This window comes from Cryptomeria japonica, chromosome 2 (assembly GCF_030272615.1).
Source record: "Cryptomeria japonica chromosome 2, Sugi_1.0, whole genome shotgun sequence".
Taxonomy (NCBI): domain Eukaryota; kingdom Viridiplantae; phylum Streptophyta; class Pinopsida; order Cupressales; family Cupressaceae; genus Cryptomeria; species Cryptomeria japonica.
Genome location: NC_081406.1, coordinates 173,524,460 through 173,536,284, shown reverse-complemented (window position 1 = coordinate 173,536,284; position 11,825 = coordinate 173,524,460). Strand labels below are relative to the sequence as shown.

The following is an 11,825-nucleotide window of genomic DNA, read 5'->3' as shown; positions in this document are numbered from 1 at the left end:
TGAATACTTGATGAATACTTGATGAATGCTTGATGAATACTTGATGAATGCTTGATGAATGCTTGATGAATGTTGTTTAATATTTTTGAAGACTCTAAAAGATCTACTCTTTCACTGCATAGAAGGCTCCTTGTAATCGCTTTGCTAAAAACTTCCTTAGATTAGATAGATGCATTCAAATGAAGAAAGATAGATCTTATGTATGAAACCCTAGATCTTAATTCCATCTTTAGGCCGACCTAGGATTTTAATTTCCCACCAATTTCTTGGGCTTAAGCATTATAATATCATAGAATTATGCTCCCAAAATTTTGGGAAAAATGTCGGGGACTAGGTACACTTTGCACCTGGTCTGACCAAATTTTCACCAAATTTTTAGGGCCATTAGATATGACGATATTAGAGCGAATCCCAAAGTTACAGCTGATTTTGAGATGTTTGATATGTGAAATCGGGCCTTAAAGGTCGGGATAAGACATAATTAGGGTTTATGATTTAATGATTTATTGGAGGAATAAAATAAAAAGGGGCACACTTAGGGCAAAGGGCCCAATTTTATGATGTGGGGAGTGATGAAATATGACTTTAGATTTAATTAAATTAATTAATTAAATGCTTAAAGAGAAATTACAATGCGAGATGAAAACACACTAAGGCAAGTGCTAAACTAAGTGTAGAATTGTACCACCCTAGCAAGGGTGTACAATTTATGACGCTGCATAATGTTATCTCAAGTAGGAGAAAAATGTAGACACCTACAAACATCCATGTCTTAACATCACCAAACACACACACGTTTTTTATTAGCTAAATAAATGATAACAATTTATATAATTATTTACCCTTTTCCCTAATTTTTAACTCTTGAATAAATAAATTCATATTTAATTATTCCTCACATTCCCTTTTGACATAATTTAAATAAAATTTATTTATTAAATACCGTTGTTCTCTCTTAAATCTAATCTCTAAAAAAATATATAAAACAATAATAAAAATATCGTTTTATCCACATCCTTCATCTCACAACTACCTAACCAACTTAATCTCAAATTTTTAGCTCTTACCCAATCCCAATTGTTGATACCTCCAGCTTAAAATCTATAAATTCATCATTCCATAAGTCATTTTAGGAACACCTTATGGTTAATGTTCAATGTACTATCATGTTGCCACTATGAATAACTACATACTTTCTTCATTTCAACATCAATCTTTTGAGCATAATCATCTTTTGGTGCAACAAGATTCATCCAGTGATATTTATCATTTATTTAATTCATATTTTCATGATTTCTTACTTTAATTGGTGTGTTTGTTAAATGTGAAAAGTGTGTAATATTTTTTGTACACATGTTTAATTATTGTCCCCTCATATAATGGGGTGCCACACTTGGGAAGGATCTCAAGATTCCTTAGATGATACACTATACCAGTTGAACTTTATATTATAATGTGTATAAAGGAGCATATCTATTTCATGTAAGATGTGTAAGAGCATCTATGTGATTGTAAAATATGATGGAGAAAGGAGAGGGAATTCTAAGCTTTAGATTCTTAGGAAGAGTTCTAGGAGAAGATGGGAAATAAGGGAAGACCAATTTTAGAAAATGCAAGGGCCAAGAAGAGGGAAGTAGAATTTTTGAGTTGTTTTGAGATGAGGAAGGTGTATATTTGAGTGTTACAATGTCAGGTTTGGCAAAATATAGATTAAAAACAAAGTTTGCACTAAGTTGTCTATGTGTCTACCTCCATATAATTTTATTTTGTTATATATAATCTAATTCATTCACTCTAATCAATTCTTATGTAATCTACTTTAGATTTTAAAAAATAAAAAATAATAAGAGTCAGGGTTTCACATGTTTAAATTAACATAGAAATGAAAAGTAAGGAGAGAAGCATGTTTGTTTTGCAAGTTGAAATAGACACAGAGGTCAAACTAAGATTAAGATTAAATTTGGACAACCAAAATCAAGGTCTATCAAATCCATTCCTAGAACAACAATGCATAATGATAGAAGTGTCCATGATTATATCTATCTTGATGTGGTCATATCCTATGCAATTTGTTGTTGTTCTTCAATGTCTAATAGTGTTGTCCAATTGAACACAATTGCACCCTTTGTAATTATTAAAGTTAAATCGTAACCTTTTATTGAAAGGAAAATAAAGTTTTTTCATAGAAATTACCTGACTTGAATCCCTTGTTGACTTAATTCAATATGACTACATTTCGAGTGTGCACTCTAAATGCTTGCTTGAGAGATGGATGGTGAGTGCAACGATAAAATTGTCAAGAGTGTTCAAAGAGAGAGACATCTAAGTAGGAAAATGAGATTTTAAATTTGAAAGAAGTCTTTTTTATTTTGTTTGAGGAACACACTAGGTAATACCCAAGGTGGATAATTAGTCATTGTTAAGACATAAGAGTGCAGAAGTGACATGAATTCCATTTTAAAATGGAGTCCCAAACATATTTAAACAGGTCTAAACGCATATGTCTAGAAAGGAAGTCGCTGAACTAAATATAAACACAAATAAGAAGAGTGTATTCACTCCTTCATTTTTCACCCTCACACCCACAAGCGTCACAATCAATGATTAGAATGACATCACACCCATTGTTGAGCAGAATGGCTCATGAATGCCACACCAAAAAGACAATCTTAGCGCCATCGGGGAAGCTGCTTGCATTGTACGGATCAGACATTGACAAACCAGAGCTCAGAAAAATTATCCACTCTGAATATTCCGCGTCTTCCACTGAACTACCAGTGGACCCCGATAAACAGGGAAGTTGTAGTTTGAGTCTCTTACCACGACCCTTCCATTATCGCAGATACTCCACTTTCGCCTCTTTATAAGCCCCCTTATGCCCCTCCCATTCCCTGCATTCGCATTTGTGTGCTTCTCATTCCTCTTTAAATTCCTTACATTCTGCTAGAGGTTCCCATCCCTTAAAGTTCCTGTAATTCTCAATCGCTCCATGGCAGCGAAGGTAATAATTTTCCTTCTTTTCACTCTACATTCTCATTAGAAGTTGTGATCAGCTAGCTAATGGTTGTGTTATGCAGAAAATAGTGCTCAAATTGGCCATTGAGGACGAGAGCAGCAAGAAAAAGGCCCTCAAGCAGGTTGCAGGTGTCCATGGTATGGTAACCCTTCTTATTCGCTTTGAAACCTTGGCATTAAAAACTTTATTCTGCTACAAAATCTGATGAATGGATATTTGAATTGCAGGGGTGGATTCTGTGGCTGTGGACATGAAGGAAAACAAGATCACCGTGATAGGGGATGTAGATCCCGTCTGTTTGGCCTCTAAACTCAGAAAATTTGGTTTCACTGATTTGCTGAGCGTCGGACCTGCGAAAGAGGAGAAGAAGGAGGGTGAGAAGAAAGAGCAGAAGAAACCTCAAGGCGATGCAAAGAAGGAGAACAAAACAGAACCTCCAAAAGTTGAAGTTGTGTATGTGCCCATGAGCTACAATTACAGACCATATGAATACACTATTGTGAGAGATGAATATCGTAATTCTTGCGTGATCTGTTGAGTGTGCTTATAAGTAGCCACTGTTTGTAAACTACGGCGATTTTATTTGAGTGCCAACCCTAGCCAGCTCCAGAGCAGAGCAGGGCAGGACAGGGAATGAAATAGGGTTTATAAGTTTCGGGGCAACCTGGATTTGTACCGAAATGCGAATGAATTTTTTTATTTTCCTTTTGCTATGGCTTGTGTTAAATTTATCAAAAGGGCTGTGAGAAAATTAATTTCTTGGAATGTAATAATGAGGAGACTCTAATATTATATCCGAACAGTTTTTACATCAGAACAAAGTTTTGTACTGAAAAGATCGGCAAAGCAATAAGGGATTGTGATCAGCGAATCAATTTGCCTGCTTTTTTGGCTTCTTTTGGATTACTTAAAACCAAATCCCCCACACCTGGCAAAGTAAAAGAGGTTTGAAAATCCACCACAGTACAACTCACTCCAGTGAAACGGACCTTTAACAGGACTCGAACCCTGACCACGTAATGAAAAATTACAGTCCACTTCTGACATAGGGCTACAACCTGGCATTCTTCGAATGACTGGAAGAAAACCTATGTAGGCCTTAAACCTGGCAGTTAAGGGCTGGGCACAGATCAAAGTATACCCTTCTTTACAAGATGATAGTCCTTGGAAAAAGCAAATGAAAATCTTAGTGCTTAGCAGGCAGTGAGCTCTGACCTTGTTAAGATAAACTTAGCCCATTTCATTTTGGCACAGAAAACCTGCACAGAGATCACACTCGCCGACCCAAAGAAGATTTATATCAACCAACACTTCAGCATTTGTGCCTTGCCAGTAAATTTTTTGGTCTCCTACTTTAAGCCAGTGGGCAGGACTTCGGTAATTAAACAATTACAAATCAACAAGAAATATTTTAGTAATTAACATCCACCAGGTAGTAGCAATGATCAGTCTTGAGTTTTTAAATAAGTTTCGGACATGTTTACTGTGCAAAGGTTGTTCAAAGTTCTAATTGAAGCTATTATCGACAGTGCCAAAATTTGTAAATTGGAAAAACGCCATTGCTTCATTCTCATGGGTTACAGCTCCTTTCTGCATATCAATTCACACTTGACTGGGCATTGATAACTAGTTTCTTAAAACGATTTAATCTATAAATTATGTTATTAAGGTTAAAAATAAAGGAGGGGTACAAATTTATTAAAGACAAGAAGAAGTACAAAGGAAAGGCATCACATAGCCCTATTAAGCTCAACTAAGTGAAGCGAATGCTGAGACAAATTCGGGGGTAACTGATCCCAATCCACAACGTTCCAATCATGAATATGATCAGAGGCCCACTTGGCCAAACAATCAACAACCCCATTCCATTCTCTAGGGATATGGGTAAAAGAAACAGATTCCAGAGAAGCACAGAGGTTGAGAATCTGATCAACAAACAAAGCCAAATGCCAACTAAAGACTCATTAGATAATGTCATCTTAAAATTTTAATTAAAATGTTTAAATTTGGTCATATGATCATTAAATTTAGGCAAACAAATGTTATGGATGATGGAAAGGATAAGATGTAGTGGTGACAATTAGGTTTTTTTATAAGTTGTTTATGCAATGAAGTTAAAGAAGAATAATGTGACGGTTTGTCACATCTAAGTGAGGAGGAATGAGTAAATTTTTTTTTTATATCAATAGTTTAATGAGTTTTATTTCTTAAATTCAATTGTCAATCATGAGGAAGAAGAAATTTTTAGTAGTAAATTCATATGGAGCACCCAAAGGACATATGTTTAAGTTTTTCAATAACATTACTCAAAACGACTTCCTAGTTCCCAATGGAATGGACGACTACTATCATTATACCTCTCTATAAATGTGAAGATATCTATAATCTATCAAACTACCACACAATTATGGACTTAAAATTTTCGAATGATTCAACAAATTCCTTTTGAAAAATAATAACTCATCTTTCTCTACTATACTTCACTATTAGAAAAAACTTCCATATTCACATGTGTAGCTCTTGCAATTTTTTATACCTCCAATCATACTCTCCTTGTGATAGGTTACACTTAAATACTCTATGATCTTGACCTCCACACTTAAAATAAATAATCCCTATTGATGGTCTTCTATCAAGTCTTCCATATCTTCCTCAACTACTTGAATACTTATAAAATTTGCTACTATGGCTACTTTAGAATTTTCCTTAGGATCAATATCTTCAATGCCACATTTGGAAAAATGTAGATTAAAAATTTGCACTAATTTGTCTATGTGTCTACTTACATATAATTTCACTTTGATATATAAAATCTAACCCATTCACAATAACCCTTTTTTTTAATCTACTTTAAATTTTAAATAGTGAGAAATTATAAGAGACAAGATTCTACATGTTTAAATTAATCTAGAAATGGAAAGTAAGAAGAGAAGCATGTTTGTTTTGAAAGTTGAAGTAGACAAAGAGGTTGAGCTAGGATTAGGATTAGATTTAGAGTACAAAAGTCAAGGCTAAACAAGTCCATTTTTACAACAATTGCATAATAACATAAGTGTGTATAATTGTGTCTATCTTGATGTAATCATTCTTATGCAATTTTGTGCAATACTATTGTTTACTTGAACATGATTGCACCTTGTGTAATTATTAAAATTAAATCATGACCTTTAATTGAAAGGTAAATAAAATGCTTAAAGATTTTTCATTGAAATTGCCTCACTCAAATCTCTGACGTAATAATCCAATATGATTGCATTTCAAGTATGATTACACTTCGAGCATGTGAACTCTAAATGCTTGCCTGAGAGATGGATGGTGAGTGCAATGATAAAGTTGATAAGTAGGAGGTATTTTCCACAGCAAGTCAAACTATGATATTACTATCAGGGTTCCACTGTGTAGTTTTTGAGTCAAACTCATTGACCCATGTTTCATGGGTTGTGGTTCATAAGGACTCATATCTCATGAGAATGAATGGTCCACTTAGCACTCATTGCATCTAGGTGATGCTCACAGGGGTGAAGCATTGGGACTTCCCAGGAGGTCACCTATCCCAGTACTAATCCAACTCAAACATGCTTAACCACAGAGTTCCCTCCAAGATCTTGCTGAGCGTGGGTCTTACGAAAGAGGAGAAAAAAGAGGGTGAGAAAAAAGAGGAGAAGAAACCTCAAGGCGAAGCAAAGGAGGAGAATAAGGCCGAAGCTCCAAAAACTGAAGTTGTGTATGCGCCTATGAGCTACGACTACAGACCATATGAATACACTGATGTGAAAGATGAATATCCAAATGCTTGCGTTATCTGTTGAGTGTGCTTATAAACAACCGTCATTTGTAAATTAAGGCGATTTTATTTGAGTGCCGGCCCCAGCTCCAGAGCAGGGCAGAACAGGGCATGAAATAGGGGTTTTAAGATTGGAACAAGCTGGATTTCTACCGAAATACGAATGAGATTTTTTATTTTCCTTTTGCAATGGCTTGTGTTAAATTTATCGAAAGGGCTGTGAGAGTAATTTTTTGGAATGTGATAAAGAGGAGACTGTAATATCATATACGAATAGCCTATACATTAGAACAATGTTTTGTGCTCCAACGATCGACAAAGCAAAAAGGGATTTGCGATCAGCGAATCAATTTTCCTTCCTTTTTTGCTTCTTTTGGATCTCTTAAACCAAATCCCCCACACACCTGGCAAAGCAAAAGAGGTTGAAAATCCACCAAACTTACTCACGCAGGCGAAAGCCTTAACAGGACTCGAACCCTGATCACGTTTTGAAACATATTAGTCCACTCTTTGACTTGGTAGGGCTACAACCTGACATTCTTAGGAAGCCTGAGCACAGATCAAAACATAACCTTGTTTACAAGATTATAGACCTTGGAGAAAGCAAATAATCATAGTTCTTACCAGGCATTCAGGCCTTAAATTTTCAGGATGATCATAGCCCAGCTCACTCTGGAAGAGAAAATTTGCACACTTGGCATTTCTGCCTCCCCAGTAAATTGTTTGGTCTCCTGCTCAACAACAAAGAATATTTCAGTAATTAACATCCACCAGGTAGTAGCAAGTATCTGTCTTAGATATTTTTTTTTTTCCAAAGTTTACACTTTTGTCTATGTAGGGATCACAATGCATCATTGATTATCAGAAAAAATAACTCGTGTAAATGATTTTCAAAATTCTGATTGAAGTGATCGCCAATGTCAACATTTGTAAATTTTAAAAATGCTATTGCTTCATTCTCAAGGGTTACAGCTCATTTCTGCATATCAATTCACACTTGATTAGGCATTGATAATCATAGAAATAGTTTTTAAAAGTGTCTAATTTACAAATTATGTTATTAAGGTTGGACTCATTAGTAACTGCCATATTAAAATGATTAAATATGGTCATTCAATCGCCAAATTTAGGCAAATAAATATTATGGGTGATGGAAAGGACAAGATGAGTGGGACAATCAAGCATTTTAATAAGTTGTTTAGGGAATGAAACCAAAGAAAAGAAAATGTGGTGGCTTGTCACATATAAGTGAGAATTAGTCAATACTATGTATTATTGTGGCAATAGTTTAATGAGTTTTATTTCTTAAATTCAATTGTCAATCACGAGAAATACATTTTTAGTAGTAAACTCATGGAGAACTCTCAAAGGACATCTATACAAATTTTTCAATGGCACTACCCAAGATGCTTCTTAGTGGAATACATGACTACTATCATTATCCCTCTCTATAAATGTGAAGATATCAATAATCTATCAAACTACCACACAATTATAGACATAAAATTTTAGAAGGATTCAACAAATTCCTTTTGAAAAATAATATTTTGTCTTTCTCTAGTATTCTTGTTGATTATTAGAACTCACAAATCTTTCATAACTCCAATCATACTCTCCTTGAGATAGGTTACACTTAAATTCTCTTTGACCTTCACCTCCATACTTAAAATAAATGATATCTATCGATGGTTTTGGATGCGACTAATCTTGACACAAAAGAACACTCCATACAATTTCTTAAATCTGCAAAACACAACGATTTTTCACAAAATTTTCGGTAGCTAAATCTTCATGCTTTGCATCTCCATTGTTGTAAAACCACAAAAAAGTCGGATGGAAAAACATTGTGTTTTGCAGATCTAGGAGTTTTTTTACATTGCCATTTTGTGTGGAGATTAGCCATTGGTGATGTTTTTGACAAACTCTTCCATATCTACCTCAAGTACTTGAATAATTATCAGATTTACTACTATGGCCAATTTTTTAATTGTCCTTATCTAATCAATATCTTCATTATGAGTTTCTCTTCCACATCCTTGATTTTGTACCTCTTGAATTTTTTTTACCTCTCCCTCTCTTATGATAGGTGTGTGTTTTGCATGTAGATGCTTTGTATGCAAAGAGGACTTTGCATGTTGCATGCAAGGAGGCATTATAAATGTAATGTGGAGTTTCACATGCATGCAATGTTGGAGATATGGCCATGTGGTCATTTTTAGGTGTCTACTTTAGAAGATTCCTTATTTACAGTTGTAAAATCCTATATATGTGTTTGGTTTTGGAGTTGTATGGTGACTCTTTTATAGGGACTATTATGTTATCAAAATTATTTTAAAATTGAAATTCTTGTATTCTTGTGAAAGAAACTTGATTCGCAAGTGTATATAAGTAGATTTTTTATCGTACTACATTGAACATGCTTTTGGAATATTGGTTTTTTCTCTTGAAGGGTTTTTCCCAAGTATATCTTGTTTTATGTACATTTGTATGTGTTATGAATAACATTATTTTTCTATTTCATGTATTGTGCATCTTATGAAATGTAGTTTGAACTGGGAGGAAATGAGAGGATAATATTAGAATGTTGTTTGGTATTCTTAAGGGACTGGAAAGTAACGGTGTGAGAAAGTTTAGGACATGTACGCATGGCTAAGAAAATAGAAAAGGATGGGGCATTGAGCTAGGCTATCCATAGTTATATCAAGGGAGAAATAGGAAGTAGTGAGGTTAAAGAAGGGTATCACATGATTAACCAAGGTAGGATGGGTGTAGAAGATTTGACAATAAAAGTTGAAATTAATAAATTTTACATGGAGAGAAGTAATATACTTGGGGCAAGCTATAAGGAATGACATGAAAAGATAAGATTGGGTGTCAAGGTCCATCACAAAGTGGAAGGGATGAGAAATGAATTGAAATAAAAGTGTAATGAACCCACAAATTGCTAAATAACACTAAAAAATGAAAGATAAGACAAATGAGCATTAGGAAGAAATGTAAAAGGGATTAAAAAAATTAGTGGTATGTTATTGTGAGTAGAAGAAGTTGGATATGACTTCGTATGAAGAAGATGGATATGAATATGATGGTATTTTTAGATCCACTTTTCATTTATTCATTAGGTGTTGTGAATCAATTAAAGAAGTTACAATTGTAGGGATGTTGGTTTTGGTTCGTCACATTTAAAAAATATCTATTGCAATAGGGTTTTGTAACTTTAACCTACAAAATTTTGCCCATTTTTTCTCATGGGCATCATTGCCAGCATGACAAATTTTGTGCAAAATTCTTGAGGAAAATTAGTTAACCAAAATTTAGATTGCCTTGTCAAGCAATCTAAATGAAATGGCATTGTAATTTTCATAGGAACTCTAGGCATTGCGCTTTGAAAATCAATCTCACCATCTAAAACAAAATCCAATTTTGTGCAAGTTTCCTTTCTAGAATTATTGTGGGGATTTGCATCAATGTTTGAAATGTTGAGCTACTTATGTAGAAGTTTTAAGTTAATTTTGAAAGAAATCTCTAATAGAACTAAAAGTTAGGTATAAAGTAAGGTAGATATAATCATCTGCTCTTGTTGGGTGAAAGCCCCTTGTTTTAGGTCAGACATTAAAAAGTAGAGGTAGACAAACATTTCAGCTGGAAGCAGTGAAACTGATTTGACGTATGCGTTTTCTTTTGTTCTTTTTGTAATGATTTTTGTTGTTAATGGAACTTTGTTTTTTTTAACTGTTTGAAATGATATAAAATGTTAAATTAGATATTTTGGGCCCATAACTTTTGATCAAATGTTAAATGAGGTGCATGCATATTATTTTCAAATAAGTTTTTGTATAACATGTGCACACACCAAGAGACCTAAACCAACCACTATAGATAGTAAAATGCTATTAAATCAATTAAAAAATGTTACTGCAACCTAAAAGCACTTGCCAAAAAGTTATGCAACCATTAATAGTGCTAGAAAAAATAGCGACTCGAGGCTTGTGTAAAGGAGAAACATCACCATGCTAAAAGTTATCTTATAGAACTCAAGGGATAAACCAATTTCAATATAATTGCTGCTTCAATTTACAACAAGGAAATCATAAGAAATGTGGAGCACATTGCAAACCCAAATAAGGGAGGCATGTAGCTACCAGGTGTTTGCTCAATATATATAAGGTTGAGTTGGCACTTTCTTTTTGCGTTAAAACATTTAGAGGGAGCAATGCTTCTTGTTGTGTTTTATTTGATTCTAAAACAATTATGTTGTTATCTACCCAAGTCAGGAAAAATGGCTTGTCTTTTTATGATTTTAGTTTTATAATCTTTGTGTTATAATTTTTTTGTTTCTTTCTTTGGCACTTACTTCCACATTAATTTTTCTTTGAAAATCTAGTGCTTAGAATATTATGCCCTTGCAAGTTGAGGTTAGAATATTATGCCCTTGCATGTTGAGGGTGTTTTTATTTTTCTTTATGAAATAAAGGTTTAGATGACATGCTATTTTACTCAAATTGGATGCATTAAATTTATTATGAAATCTTCACAAATATCTAAGTGAGATATTAGTGTTAGTAAGCTTTCAAATTTTAACTGAAGTTTTTAAGTATTTGTTGTGGCTATTAAACTATGTACAAAACATGTAATAAGCTTTAGAAACTCTTTCCATTGTTTCTATCTTTCTAGGATTTAATATGCGTACCTTAAAATTTTACCAGTGAAAAGCTTCCAAATAAATAAATTTCAAAAAACATGCAAGTATATGTTATCCCTTATTTTCATGGCTGAAATGTGTTAAACCATATTTCTTGCAGAAAATAAATCAACGTTACACACTATTTCTTAGCATGATTGAATCAAAATAAAAAATCAAGTTCTACATGCTTTTTCATATTTTCTCTTTTGCTCAAAAATATTTTATGTTTTTGTTAACCTCTCATATTTTCCCCTCTATTAATATGGCTTATATGCTTCAAACAAATAGCATCCACATTCAATTAAAGAATTAGTATTGATATGTCCCGTAGATGTGCATTG

General features: G+C 33.7%; 1 protein-coding gene across 1 annotated transcript; it reads left to right on the top strand.

The window, feature by feature from the left end:
- Positions 1–2,863: 2,863 nt before the first annotated feature.
- On the top strand, positions 2,864–3,827 carry LOC131051758 (heavy metal-associated isoprenylated plant protein 39). Its single transcript, XM_057986365.1, has 3 exons — positions 2,864–3,001; positions 3,078–3,153; positions 3,244–3,827. Exons 1-3 carry the CDS (start codon positions 2,990–2,992, stop codon positions 3,552–3,554), a joined length of 399 nt encoding a protein of 132 aa, XP_057842348.1. The 5' UTR covers positions 2,864–2,989; the 3' UTR covers positions 3,555–3,827.
- The last annotated feature ends 7,998 nt before the right edge of the window (positions 3,828–11,825 follow it).